The 16,034-nt window shown below is 36.3% G+C and overlaps 1 protein-coding gene across 1 annotated transcript in view; it reads right to left on the reverse strand.

The window, feature by feature from the left end:
• The window catches only part of LPCAT1 (lysophosphatidylcholine acyltransferase 1), a 65,633-nt gene that overhangs the window by 30,783 nt on the left and 18,816 nt on the right, over nucleotides 1-16,034 (reverse strand). The window contains exons 6-9 of the mRNA XM_064705650.1: nucleotides 13,609-13,667; nucleotides 8,730-8,764; nucleotides 6,199-6,253; nucleotides 2,246-2,328 (exon numbers count right to left, since the gene is read on the reverse strand). Coding sequence (XP_064561720.1) covers nucleotides 2,246-2,328; nucleotides 6,199-6,253; nucleotides 8,730-8,764; nucleotides 13,609-13,667 — 232 coding nt within the window. The remainder of the gene's footprint in view (nucleotides 1-2,245; nucleotides 2,329-6,198; nucleotides 6,254-8,729; nucleotides 8,765-13,608; nucleotides 13,668-16,034) is intronic.

The following is a 16,034-nucleotide window of genomic DNA, read 5'->3' on the forward strand; positions in this document are numbered from 1 at the left end:
ACTGTTCACTTACATATATATATATATATAGAGAGAGAGAGAGAGAGAGAGAGATAGAGAGTATCTAGAGACCACCATCACACACATTTGTGGCCACCCACAGGAAAGCTAGTCAAATATGGATAAACCAAAAATTCTTCAGAGAGTCAACAAGCAGAAGCAGCACAAGATACAGATGTCTTGTCAAATGCTGTGTTCAATGCTAAATAGAAGCTGTTCACAAATTAAGATTATTGTGAAGGCAAACAATTTCAAGAGGAGAAACTGTATCTATTGCTCACTCAGCAACTTCTATCAACTCCCTCTGAAACCAAGAGCAAGACACAAGGTTTCCACAACACTGGTTCTACACTCACAAGTACATTATTACCTGGGAGTGCCACCTTTGATGCTGTAAAATATCCAGTAGAATTAGGCACTTCTGCCTGAGAAAAATAATGGGGAGGAGGAGTAAGAAGACACCTAAAGAGATGCCAGAAGGATCTCTTGACAGTAAGATCCTACACTGACACTAAGTCAATCCTCAAGAAAATCTAGATGAAGCAGTAACATTGTCCTTTATCCAGCAATGCAGAGTGCAATGCTACCACCAAACAGCACCCAAGGTACTTCAGTTGCAACTGCTACAGCTCCAGAACAGCCTTGACAGCATTTGAGCTGGAATCTCCTGTACCAAAAGCTGCATGAGTAAGTCCAGAGAACTGACACAAGAAGGAGGTATCTGGAAGTGGTCAGAAGTAAATAATTTTTAGCTATGTTGATGTTACTTGGTCTACAGTTATCCATGGTATCCAGGCATCTACATTCTGGTTTATTCCCATCTGCATTTTGACTTCAAAACTTTGATATCCAAACACGTTTGTTTCCCCATTCACATTAACACAGCATCTACAGCCCCTGTTTCATTCCAAAGCCATTTTTGACATCTCTCATTCTGACAGTCTTCCCGTTAGATCTGCACTCCTCTTCTGTGACCACAAATGCTTAATTCTTCAGGGGTGGGAGGGAGAAACATAATCATGTTTTTCCTCCTAAGCATACTTAGAGGGGAAGGCTTGCAACATGCCAGTTGTTGTAAACTTTTGTAGGCTTTCAAAAGTATTCCTTACAGCACACAATCCCTGTTATGTGATTGGAGCAGAGTTCAGAATGAAGATTTAAAAACCTGGCCTTCCACACAAAGTCTGAGGACAGCACTTGCCAGGTGATGGTCTTTAATTAACAACAAAAGTCTTTGAGGCCAGTGCCTCAAAGATTTTTGACTCCAAGACAGGATGATTCAAACAAGTCCTTTTGTTCTTTTCTCCTTTGAGGAATGTCCTTTTGTACAATGGATCTATTGTTATATTATTGTCTCAACATCCTTAAGGAAACTCACAGACCTGGGTTCAAGCAGACAAGAATTCTCAGTTACTACCTACAAACTGGCCTTTGGCTTAAATAGGAAACGGAAGAGAAGTTACACAAAGGAAATTATGATTTCACAAGTTCTTTCAAAATCAGGATTTGAAGATACATAAACCTCTCAAGAGTTATTAGTGATCACAAGCCTGAGGGTTCACTGTAAATATGGAAAAGAGTTATCTACTGACTAATGGAAGATTTACTGAAAGAACAAAAAAATAAATGAAAAAGACATGAATAAAAATGCAACAAGAGTGAAAGTATTAAATGTTGCCTTTATTATACCCTATGGACAAGTGTTTTAACTGTCTTCACATAAACATTAACTTCAAATAATTTACATTATATCAATTCTCTGTTTCCAATGGAAATAAAGCCACTTCACTGCATTTTACTGTTTGAAATACTACTGGCTAACAATGAATACATGAAACTATTCTTAACCTCATTAAAACAGTCACAGCTTAAAACGCAGCCCCAACAGCACAAAATTCAGTTACATAACTTTCCTAAAATTCCAACATACCCTTCCCCCAAAAGACTAAATACTCACTGGAGCAAGCAGAACTGGCTTTTTATATGAAGGCATGTTAAAAATCCCCAAAAGAACCAACAGAAAAAAAAAATATTCCAAACCCATCAACTCCAACAGTTCTTGCTGTATTTGTGGCTCCCTGGCCTGCTTCAGAGGGGAAAGTAACTGCTATGTAAAAGGCCTTGCAGACATTCCTGCAGACTACAAGGTTCTTTGTAGGCAGACAACCACACCAACTTGATTTCATGATATTTTCTAAATTTAAAATCACAGATCTATTTTTACACAGAATTACAACATACTTACTCTGCCATTACACGCCTGACGTTATTGGCATACAACACTGGGTTTTTTCTTTCTTCTTCTGAAGGAATGTACACGGGTAGAAACTGCATACAGAGAACTGAATTATAACAAAATATTTAACATTTTAAACAATTTCTTACAGCACTATTGTGAAAATTGTATACAGTTTGTTGTTACTCAGAAAATTACATTAAGACTACAGAAAATATTAAAAACTTTTAAATGCTTAAACATATGTCATACTTCTAGAAATTCATATAACACTGACTCTGCTCATTTCTCACCACACGGAATCCAAGTAGAGTTTTATCTTCATTTCCTAAGTGGGACTCAGAATTTTAAAATTATTTAGAAGTATTAGCACTTTCCTGCATAAACCTCACTTACCTTCTGTATTGTTCAGCTCTTTTCAGATAACCAAAAAAAGCACATGCTACAGGTATATTGTTTTATAACTTAAAAATTAAGAATCCAAATTTTAAGGACATCAGGTATTTACTGTTCCCCCTGCACATTTTGAAATCATGTACGACTGCCTAATATACACAGGAAAAGTGTTTTTATTTTCTGCCGTTGGATGTTTTGAAACTTTTTTCCTTCTAATTGGACATAAGCCATTAATGCTCCATTGAAATAAAAAAAATCTAAATGAATGCAGATGACCAGAGATCCACAGAATAGTTGATGCTGGAAAGTGGAAAATTAAACCAGAGCTGCTGGAGACCCACCACAAAAAGGGCAGCTTTCAGAATGGCATGGCCTACATTAAAATATCTTCCAGTATTTAAAGCTGTTTTTAAGTGTCCATTGAAAACTTATGTAAGCCCCAAGATCATGGCAAATCTCACCAATAAAAACCTTCAAAACATTTCCTTCTGCCAAATGACAAACTTCCCAGATGGGAGGAACAAGAGAGGATCACTCTGATCACCACTCCTAGTCAGTACCAGACACACAACTCTCTTAGTAGTGCAGCACAGTGAGATAATTTATGCACTAAGTGAGCAAAATGCTCACAATCCTGTGTAAAGCTTCTGTATTAGAAAAAAAGCTGCAAGAAGCTTAGTTACAGTACATATAATTACCTACGGGAAGGGAAAATGGAAATTATGACCCAGAAATTTCACACTGGTCTTTAAACCAGAAACTAACAACTGGGTAAAGTTGTTAGTCTTTATTTTAAAGTTCATAATCTCAGCAAACACTTTCAATAACCACAAAGCTAGCTGTGTTTTTAAAACTACTGTGTTTTAAAATTAGCTGTGTTTTTAAAGTTACTGATCATAACTGTATGATCAACAGTACCCAAACACTGCTGTTGGACATTCATCTGTTTCATGTAAAGGACAAATATGGAATTTATTTTGAGTTTTGGAGTTTTTCCTACGTGCACCACTGCAGCTGAAAACACATGACTCCTGTCTTCTAAGTTTACATTACAAGCAGGTACACCAGCCTCATGTAATATACAAAACCACAAAGACTGTGCAGTTAACAGAGATGGAAAGACTGCTCCTTCAACTTCCAAACCTCATTCCATTTATCTGAGTTGCAAATGGCTATTAAGTAATTTGTCCAAACACAGGAGAAGTTTGAATATGAGGTGATTTCAGAGGTGCTCTGCATGTCTGTGCCTAACTCAACATAAACAGCATAATCATTTCAACATCACTAACAAAACCAAGAGAAGAACTCTCAGCTGCTACAGACTGTCATGGATGTACAAACACTGAAGTTGACAGGTCAGTAAAACAAACAGACATGAGCCAAAACAAACTGCATGTGCAGATGATCACACATCCTTTCTTCTTCACATTGCCAGCATGCCATTTTTAAGTTACAAGATGGGTGGATGGGCAAATATTTACAGAAACCTATTATAAAACTTACATGGATTTTATTTTATAGTGACACTGGATGACACACATAACATGTCAGAACATATATTATATGCAGAGAAGCCCAGACTAGCTAAATTTGGATCCTGATTGCTGGCTGGTAAATCTTACTGGCTATCATTTAATCAAAAAAACCCCAAACCTCTGACGTTGTGCTGTTTTGTCATAGGTCTCCCGAGTTATTGAATCATCAGCAGTAACTCTGGTATCCAGGCTCCTAGGTTTTTGCCAGTATCTGTGCTGATTGAACAGAGCAGGAATATCCACCAATAAACTTCAGAGACCAGAGGAAAAATATGACTTTGAACACAAAACAACCAATTTTTCCCATATGTTACTAGTCCTCACTGCACTTCCTTGCAAAACCAGATTCAACTGCTACAGCTCCAGAACAGCCTTGACAGCATTTGAGCTGGAGTCTCCTGTACCAAAAGCTGCATAACCTGGGGAAGTCTAGAGAACTGACACAAGAAGGAGGCATCTGGAAGTGGTCAGAACTAAATAATTTTTAATTATGTTGATGTTAATTAGTCTACAGTTATCCAGGTAGCATCCATGTCATCCAGGCATCAACATTGTTTCACTCCCATCTACATTTTAACTTCAAAACTTTGATACCCAAACACATTTGTTTTCCCATTCACATTAACACAGCCTCATACTTGCCTTGAGGCATTACTCTGCCTCATACTTGAGAGCAACCTTGCAAACAGGTCTACTCCTCTATCTTCTGCCAACTACTGCTTTAGTATGGAGTATTTCAGAAGGTCACTAGTTAGTTTGCTTTTTTTTTCCCCCAAGAACTACCAAAGATCATAGCTTGTTATGTAAGAGCTACAGATTCCCAACATCTGCTAGCAGCTGCTGCCTCAAAAATCAAGAAAACTCCGCAGTGTTCACTCCTGTGTGAAAGAACCCATTTCACTTGCCTAGGGCAGAAAACCATGTTCTTGAGAAAGGGTAAAAATCCTGCCAACCAGCTGGTTTGTCTCAGCCCTGAGTGAGGAAGTCACTCCCTGGCCCTTCTGCAAAACACAGGCCACTATTCTGGAAATCACATTTGTTTTTGTCCAACTGTATTGATAACACAAACGACAAATTTCTACAAAACATACAACTATTGAGTGGCTGGTATTTTGCATATTCATTAATTTTGAGAATAATTGATTGCAAAAATAAGCTAACACAGAGCAATGATCAGAGAACAATGATCAGCATGCAATATATGTTACTGTTGTAATACAGTGTATGAAAACATGCAATAGTTCTTCCTACTGATTTACCCTGCCATCAGTTCCATCTGTCAGACCTAAATAGCTGCTTCATTATTCAAAAAGCAAAAGAATTGCAGAACATCTGTCAAATATCCTATACGACACACTTCAAATACTGTAATTGTCCACAAAAATGTAATTACTCTGTGTAAAATGCATTAGGGACAACAAGTTGAAAGGAAAGGCTATAATTGTTTCCACGTTTTCATTACAATAGTCTTCAGCCTTAAAATTACAGTATTTTCCTCAAAATAAAGTTAAGAATATAGATAGATTTTCTTTGTGTTTTCCTATTTCACATTCTGAACAGTGCAGCCTAATAAAAAAAATTAGCCAGACATTCAATAACTTATATGGCCTGTAAGAAACCACCTCCAATTTTTCTCTACAAGACAGTTCTTAGTTCATATATCAGCATTCACACACTTGAATGTCTAACATACAAAGCTGGTACACTACTTGAAAGAGCAATCAGGCCATCAGAAGACAAGAAATTTGTTCACTAAAGACTTTTTAAAGTGAGCCAGAAACTGATCTACTCAATTCAAACCACTTAAAAAAAAAATAAAGTCTCATGCCAACTGGAAAACTGTATTTTGCTATTTCATTTTTAGACTGTATTTTCAGATACAGAAACCATTTGTATAAAATATAAGTAGTATCTTAACCTGTTTTTACAGACATACACACAAGCTATGAATACAAACTTTTACTGCAGAATTATGTACAATATTATGTATTCTACAACTGCTCAGAATACACTGGAGGTTTTTTTACTGACCTCGATTTCCACAGAATTGTGAAATTGACATAAAGTAAGCCACAGAATTTCAAACCTAAAAGGAGAAAAAGATAGGGAAGGATGGAGAAAAAACAAATATATATAGTGAAACTTTAGTACATTATGCTCCAAAGTCTTCACATAGCAGCCTACTTGTAGTATAATCATATTCAGATAAAAATTAACAGAAAAGGCCTTTGAAAGTACTTCTATATATTACATTCTGTAAGGTGGAACAAAAGTTTACACTGAATTGGCATCTTAAAAAATACTCAAAACCAGGAAGACAAACAGTGAAAGGTAATATATGAATAACATGTTAAAGGAGGAGTAAGTCTGTTTTAGAAAATGCAGTATTCAGCACAGAGCTGGCAAGATTAATTATGCAACCACTGAGATTTTATCATTACCTCAGCTTGGAATCAAAGTTCATTATACTTCCAAAGTCTGTTAATGAAATGCAGTATGTGTGTTTTAATAGCCTAAGATACAAGATAACTGAAATCAACTTGACCTTAGAAAGTATTAAGATTCAAATCCAGGAAAGGATTTAGTAAACCTAAATTAAGGAGCAGTGTCAAGTAGCCACACTTTCATACACTATCTAGGTAGTTACAGTAGTCAATCATTGTGAGGGGATGGCAGGCCAAAATCCTCTTACACAGATAAAGTGCAGCCCCGGAAGCAAAACCCTACTCATTTTGTAATACACCCGTGTAGGGCTGCAAAACATTTCCCCCCTGCTTCCTTCTTATTGAGCTTCCAACCCATCAAGGCAAAGAAAAGAGTCAGGAACAACAATGGAGTAATTTGAAGTTTATGTTCCTGACAGAAACACGAAAGTCTGGTTTCTAGGTCCTTGTTCAAGAGTATTAAAAACCCCCAGTAAGTTACAAGTAAACTTTTCTCTCTGCCATCTCTGTAACCCTCAAAGATTGAACCCTGAATTTAAATGAAAATTTAAAACTGATAGAATCTGTATCTAACTCAACTATGGTCATTCTTTGTTATCAAGGTAGACTCAGTTGATCTGTTTCGAACACTGCCAAGGCAGTAAAAACATTACTTTCAATGACTAAATTTGCATGTGACAAGTTTTCAATCCATCTGACAGGCTACAGCACTTTTAAACAAACAGAATACTCCTAGATACAGAAACATTTCCAGATTTCTGTTTTAGTGTTAGCCAAAACATAAAGATATTTTTGCTGAGAAAAGGAAGCCTGTTATCAGTCTTAACAGCATTTTCTGCTAAGACATCACAAATACATTTTAGGTCACCCAGGAGAATTAATCCTAATTAAGCCAAGCTGTAATTTAAACTGACCCAGTCAATTTGCATAACATCACATGCTGCTGCAGATTCTGATTCAGCTTTAATTTAATTTAACTTTATTAGCAGAGATCAACACTTCAGAATAAGGGTTTTCTAGGACACTACAGTGAGCTGAGGCAAGACACCTACAGGTTTCTTCTGTCTTCCTCTGTGTTCTTGAGTCCTCAGTTAGGATACCAAGGTGGAAGTAAGCTGCTCACCTTTCTCCTCTATGGCTTTTTCACATGAATTGCAGTGCAAATGCAAGGGAAGAGGCAGGAGCTCACAAGAACAGAAATCCCTTTATGCAGCAAATGCTGCAGTGTCTGTTTACATTATGTATAACCATGGACTCATCTACTTCCAAAGTGACAAATCATTTGTAAGCTGAACCTTTGCAAGTGAGCGATGACTTCCTCAGGTCTCAAAATCACGTCCTTAATTAGACCTGGTTCCTAAGTGCAAAACTTAATTGACAAAACTCTAAATTACTTGAATATTGGCTAATCCCCATGGTTTCCTCATTATTACTGAAATATAGGATGTCACATGGGACATTCAAAACAATACAAAGCATTAACCACAGAAGCCAACACTCCTTTAATTAGGGTTCAAAATTTGCTGTTTTCCTCTTGATCCAAACATTTTGGAATTTTTATTCAAACCCCAATGAGAAAATCATGCTTAATATTTTTTAAACAAGCAAGAACTGCTTCTTTTAATATCTTATATTGCATGAATTTGCTAAAGAACCTCTAGAATAACATTTTGTTTTAAAAAAAGGTCAAAATTATATTCAGAGAAGATAATGGAAACAGTATCTCCAAATTCTTTGAGTGAGTCAACTGCATTTGTGAGAGTGGACCAATTTCAAACAACAGCCATCGATTTTATACAGTAAGATACCAAATCAACTTGCAAGCATAGAGCAGAAGTAAGTTGTTTTACTTCAGGCAATTGGTTAAAAAAAATTTGAAATAAACCTAAAATTCTTTCTGCAAAACCAAGAGAATTATAGCAGCTGAAGTACAATATTTACACCTGGATTCTGCTTAATGACTATTAGTATAATTAGAGAATAATAGATAAAAGATAAATTAATCCCAAAAAATATCAAATAACCAGCAACTGGTTGACTATATATGCATATAAGTCATATAAATAAACACTAAGTGAGGAAAGCAATGATAAAAGCAATAAAACCTCAACCACTTACGCTCCTGGCCCCTGCCATGTCCATGTGATTGTGTCCTATGAAAAGAAGTGTGACATTTGCAATTAATTATTGTGCATTCAACTTTTTACACTGCACACAGCATAACTGACAATATATTACTAAGAAACTTTCATGGAAACTTCTATGCTCTCTTTGCAAAAGTTCTTAACCCTGTTAGGGATCAGCCCATCAGCCCATACAGCTATATGGCCAAAATGAACACTGTGTGAAGCACTAAGAGAGGACAAATCACAGCAAAAGAAGTGAACAAGATGCAAATAGCAAAAAGGGAACAGAGACCTGTAAAGCAATATATAACAAGTAGGAATATGAGGGTAAAAATCATCCCATTTTTAACTAATATCAAGAAACGGCACAGGAAAAAGACTGCAGTACTTAGAGAGTGATTTAAATGTACAAAAAAGGATCTAAAACCTAAAAATTAGTTCTGTTCTAACTTGGAAAAAGAGTTCAAGTCATTATTGTAAAGACAAGAAGACACATTAAATTCAGGTTTCTGAAAAACCTGATCAGAAAAATATTTTTTCAACCTACTGAACATGTTCCAGTTCAGTTTTATGCTACCATTCAAACCCATTCTAGAGATTTCAGGTGATCAGATGTGCCATGACCATGAAAAAAACAAGTTAAGTCAAGTTTTAACTACCATTTCGAGCCACCTAAAGTAAAAATAAAAGCAAAGAAACTTATCCATAAAAGGTGAAAAATGTGATTAATGATAGAACAACAGCTTAAAGAATAGGGTCAGCACATCATAAAAACCCACTAAAAATTTAAAACTTGACATTTAACAATTATTTTCAATCAAACAAAATACAATAAAGGATGAATCTATCTGTAGCAATCAATTAATCTGCATTAAAAAACCACACCTCCATGTAGTAATATTTTAGAACTATAACGTGGGTAGTTTTACTGTTACACAGTTTCTGGCTATTTTGATGTCTCTGATAACACTCCAAGTAAATGTATTATGGGTTTTGTCTTTTTCCCACAAGGAACTTTCATTACAAACCATGAGAAACCAGTGTAGATAGCTGATAACTTATCTAGAGACTAGATCTGCCTTATAGAGCACTAAGCACTACACATCTCCAATCCAGCTCTCTAAATTGCAAAGGCACGGAGTGAGATAAAGAAAAATGTGATCTCCATCAAAGTGTCTGGGTCATTGAACAGGGCACAGGTATTTTCAGAATGCAGCCTTGTGCTGGCTAGCTGGCAAGTCAAACTCAAGTAAGCCATCAACAGTCCTGCAAGAAATTCCCAATGCAAATGTCATAGTTGACAGGCATGCTTTTTTTCGTTGAAGCATCAGGATGCATCAGGGATAATGGCCAGGGAAATGGCTAGGGGAAAAAGGGATTCTGATCTGCAAGAGGCAGATCCATGTTACAAGAGACTTCTACCAGCATAACCAATATCTTTATGATAAAAGCATACAAAGGGAAGTAGGATTTCCCTTACATAACTAACTTACCTTTTATATTTACCACAGCTACCAGCTTGCGCTTCTGGACAACATTCCCTTTGACAGCATTCTTTGAAACTACTGTATCCAAGTAATGAACACTTTAAATTGTGTGGAAGCACATAAAATGATACAATAGCTTGGTTGGAAGGGACCTTTTAAGGCTATCTATTCCAACTCCCCTGCAATGAACAGGAACATCTTCAACTACATCCTGTTGGCCAGAGCTCCAACCTGACCTTGAACGTTCTCCCCTCTGTTATTTCCCCTCAGCACAGGAGGAAACAGGCAGAAGAGCCATCTTCCATAGAGTTTGTATTTGACACAAGAAGCTATTGAGAATCATATGCCAACCTTCAAACAGGAGACTGGCTGTGTTTTTACAGGTTCAGTTTACCCTGATATACAAAAACTGTACAAGAGCTGCTGCTAAACTGCTTATCAAATAGCACAGTTATTCATGGAAGGCATATGGAAATAAAATGCATTTTAAAGGGCTCTGTGATATCTAAACAGGTATATAGTTTATATATTTTCATCATTTCATAAGTAACAGCACTCTGACAGAAAATTCAAATGAAGAAACAAGGGAAAGAAGTAAAAAATTGTAAAAAGGACTGCAGTAGAGAACCTATGGGTGAAGACATTAGAGCATTTATTCTAACTAGAATATAGGTAATAGCTCTCAGGCATCTAATATATATATCTATATATACCTAAAATATTACCAATCTAGACAACCAGCAGCAAAATTTGGAATATCAGGCCTAAACAACATTTTAAGCCTTAAAAGTTCTTTCTGCTCATGCATCAAGAAGAGAAACACATTAAAATATTACTACTAAAAATCAATGATGCAGGACCAGAGATGTCATCTAATACAAACAGTCACAAGCCCCAAGATGACTGTCATTCAGGGAGCAACTCTATAAAAATATAAAAACAGAGCTGTTCACAGCAACCAGAACTAGATTTATTTGCTAGCAAAAACCCCCTGAATTTACTTCTTCACTTTTGCCAAGTTTCAGCCCACTGCAGAACAGTAGTTCTTTCCCTAGCTCTTCAACAGACTACAATGAAATAAACGTTCCAGAGTGCAGACACCTACTACATTCACCCCAGGCTCTGATCTCCAAAAACCTCTCAAAACAGCCAGGTGCACTCAAATCCAAGACTGTTCTCATCCATACTGTGGAACTCAAAGCTCTGAGCACAGATCAGAGCAGGCACTTCAAGCAAAACACAGTGGGGTGACTGCACACAATGTATATCTGGAGTTCACTGGCTAAGCAAAGATCTTAAGAAGTTCCTTTCTAAACCTAAAATTATAATATACATCAGTCAACCAAGACAACAACTAGAAAGCCAGAGACATTTAAAGTTTCCTAAAAATGTCATCTTAGTGTATGAAAACCAATTCTCATTCCCTACTCTGTTCTTACATGTGTTGTGGTTTAATCCCAGCTGGCAACTAAGTGTACCACACAGCTGCTTGCTCACTCACTCCTCCTCCCCCAGGGTGGGCAGGAGAATTGGGAAGAAAAGGTAAGCCTTGCATTGTAGGTTGGGATGAGAATAGCTCGATAACTGAAACAAAATAATCTAATTCCATATTCCTAACCAAAATAAACCTCACCTTTGTGTACCACATCATATTCCTTCTGCCTCTCCTCCTTCTAACTCTGATGCAACTCTTCTGCAACCCCCAAGCTAACGTAAAAATAAAGCAGTAATAGCAATTATCACTCCTGTCATTAATGCTTAGACCTCTGGAAGGTCTCTAGGAACTAGATCATAGGAAGCTAAATGACTTGGGTACTGAAAACAAAGTGTTTTACAGCAAGTAAAAGTAGTAGGAAAAATTTAAGTCCCATATACAAAGTCATGCCAGCTCATAACAGATATCTATATCCATTAGAATTAGTTATAGTTAACTAATAATTATATATATATAATTTATATATATACACACATAAATATATATATATATTATATATAATTAACTATAGAATTATAGTTAGAATTTCTTTTGACATTTTTGCAGTACAAAAATTATAAAAATTTTCATTTACATTTATATTGTTTTACTTCAATGTTAGAAGCTCACAAATTTCTGTTAGTAAAGCGTTAGGAACATTCACTATCGGATTACAAACATTGAATATTATGTACTACAGGCAATAATGACATTTCAGTATGCACCTGGATTTTTAAGATATTTACAAATTAACATTTGATAGCTTTATATTGCTGTGGGCTTAACATTAACAAAAAGTTACAAGGCATATTAATATGACATAAGCCATGAGCATGGTTGCCATTTTAAATGGCAATGCCATCAAAACTTCAAACTATTTTTAGAAAATAATCTTTCTTCCTGAAAATACAACAATTATGTAATGAAAAATCCCAGGCAGCCCGCTACAATGCACTTGATACTATGTAAGCTATCAGGCTGCTACTCTTGTCACAGCATCTGCCACGATAATTTTTGGGTTTGTTACTGCAAACTATTTGATTGCCATTCCATCCTGACTCAGCCAAGAGCAAATAGTGGTCTGTGTATATTAACTTTGCTTGGATCCTTTTTTTTAAATCAAGCACATGTTTTATGTTTCATCAGTAAATGACAGAAAGAACAGTGAATGGAAATATTTGTAACCTACTCAGGTACCAAGAAGAAACAAAATCTTTCCTTAGAACAAGGGGTTGTTAATGGGCTAGTCAGAGATCTTCTGATGTGACATGCATCACTAAAAGAGACCAGGTCCTTATTTTACTTCTGACACTCTTCATACCCTCCCTAAGTAACTTCCACTTCAGGAGGGGACAAACATAATTTATTGTAAATAAATATTCAATAATCTGCATTTTACCTGAACATAATTTAAACTGGAAGACTAGTCCAAATTAGCTAATTGCTTAGCCAAGGGCATGGTGAATGTAAAATGGACAAGATGAGACTTTATAAAGGTGCAGAGGTCCTCAACACATCATCCTACACCATTCATCCAGTCACAGTAATTCATGACTAACACCCCCAAAGGCAGGAGATGAAAAAACATCTTCCAGCAATAAATGACATTAGGAAAACTCTCCAGCAAACACTGCAGGAACAGGGAGCACTTAGGAACACAGATCCTGGACAGAAATTGCCATTTGTCTCATCATTTGGCAAGTACTTCTTGTAACAACCTGAACAACTTTCAAAGCAGATCATTTAAACTGTCTCAGTTAAAACTCCCTAATATTGCTTGAGGCTTAATGAATAAATGCTTAACAAACAATAATTTAGCAATGATTTTTGAATTTTTAAACCTTAAAGGTTGCATAATGCACTTCAGTGAAAATGCCCTGAATTCCAAGGACACTGCAAGCTGAACTTACCAGTTTGTTTGGATAACGTAAAACCACTGGCTGTACAGGAACCCCAGGAATAAATGCTCCTAGAAGGCACATACAATACATAATTAATTTACAGTGCATTTGGTAGAAAAGAAATTTACTGCAGCAAGAAAAAACTATACAACTAACAGACTGATAGGAAGTAGCTGATGGTGAAACTGAAATGCATAGATGTCCTTTTTCAATGCTGTCTAAAAACAGTGATGTCTAAAACAGGATCTGAAAGTAGCCTCAAAAGTAATCAAAAAAGCAAACCCTGGAGAATGATAATGTATATCCCCTAATTAAAAATGTTTGCTTACATTATCTAAATTATCCTCTACCACTTACACATATTGTTATTTAAACAAGTCAAAGCTTAGTACCAAATTCAGCTCAACAAATGAATATAAAAAATATGAGCATGCACAAGATGGTTAAATTCATTTATTCCCTGTGGTCAACAATATTTTTGGTAAAGACCTTGGGCTTTCTTATATAAAAGAAGCTTTCTATTTTTATAAGCAATTTGTCATCTCTGAAATAACAGAATTATTGTCACTTCTATTCTGTAGCTACGGGAAAACTAATAGTTACAAATTGAACTAGAGCTATATTGAACTAGAGCTATTATTCAGAAGCATCGCTTCACTTCATGGGAAAATTACAGTTCTGATAAATAAGCAGCACAAGTTCTACGTCATTTGCTAACCATTTTCTTGGTTTCTAATAAAAAGATTGGGTAATAAGTATCTTGCCCAAGACTTCTCATAACATCTCTTTCTCTCATGAAGAAATTAAGAGTTTCACTCAAATTATGTTATTCTTGACAATTTACTATGGTCTCCCTAATATTCCAATTAAAATGAAGAACTGAATAATTGAAGTACACTGTATTTTCAGCATAACATTTGCTTTACAAAATAACTGTTGAAACTTTAAAAGAATAATTGTTTATGGAGTATAAACATCTTTAAATTAAGGTGGTCTGTATAGAATCCTTAAGAGATTTGGAGGCCAGCAGTACCTTCTGCTCGGTCTCAAAGAACAGTCTAAGCAACTTTTGAAATAATCCAAAGCTGACAAAAGCTGAGTGGTAGATGACAAACTACATTTAAACACAAAACCAAGAAAATGTGTAGTAAGGAGCATAGGCCATGTTACCAGAGTGGGGAAAGGCATCCTGATAGAAATAACGTGAATAGAGAACTAAAGTAACATGATATAAGTGAGGAATTTTGAAGCAAAGGATTTCTGGAAGAGTGGATGGATACAGATGCAGGTTTCAGTAGTAAAAGTGAGACAGTCAAGAGGCAGACAGCAGCATGTACCAGACCAGAGCAGAGGAAGATAGAGTGAGAATGTAAGGATGAAATACATGGTGTCTGGAATTTCTATGGCACAGAGGGAGGGCAGGAAATCAGGGCTTCACAAGAAGGATTCAGGCCAGCTTTCAGAGCATGGTCAGGATTCAGGTGGAGAGAGAAGGAGAGCAAAGAGCTACAGAAGTAGGTGTTTCCCTAATCACCATTCTGTCATCTAAAAAGGTAAGAGCTGAGAGAAAAGTCTGAGATACCTTCAGCCAAATGAATCAGTGCAAGGAACCACAGCGCTGACTCACTGCATGATATTCTAAGTAATATTTAAATTGCAAGCCAAACAACACACAAAACACACAGTAAGACTAGAAACTAGGCAGAAAACTAAGAGGTCCAAAAACACATTCACAGCTGCCTTGCTCACTGAAGCTTCTTCATTGACCATCTCCCTACTTAGGTGATAAAGGCAAGTTTACATTAAAGATTAGTGGTTTACTGCAGTACTGGCATTTGTCCCTACTGGAAATGCAATTTACAGCTTCATCAATGTTCAGCATTACACCCTCTACTAATCTGATAAACTAAAAGGGTGATCCTACTGAAAAGAGCTTAGAACACGGATGTTATGTAAAAAATGGCAGCCTCTGTAACAGTGTTACATGGGAAACATTTTCATGCACTTTTCACCAGAATGCAACTCCACAGAAGAGTTAGAGAGGGATCAGCCAGATACAACACAGCAACAAATGCTAGGCAGCCTGAAATAGGTTCACTACAAAGCTTAAGGTGGCAGTGAGTATCTAAATGCTGCATGACAGACCCAAAATAGGAAATGGAGGGGGCAAGGGAAAAAACCAAAAGCAAAAAGACACAAGCACAGATCCAGGAAGAAACATTACTCCTTCAGTTCATATGCATCTCAGAAGCCAAGAAAAAACCTGAATGATTGAAACTGTTTTGTTCAACAGTAGAATTACAATCTTCCTGTAGAATCAAAATTTATATTCCAATTTCACCCTATTGCAAGGTTTTTAACTCAACGTCTGCAACAGCAAGCAAATTAAAATGCAACTGGTATTTCAGAAAATGAAGATACAAGGACATTCTGTA

The sequence above is a fragment of the Zonotrichia leucophrys genome, chromosome 2 (assembly GCF_028769735.1).
Source record: "Zonotrichia leucophrys gambelii isolate GWCS_2022_RI chromosome 2, RI_Zleu_2.0, whole genome shotgun sequence".
In the NCBI taxonomy this organism is placed as follows: domain Eukaryota; kingdom Metazoa; phylum Chordata; class Aves; order Passeriformes; family Passerellidae; genus Zonotrichia; species Zonotrichia leucophrys.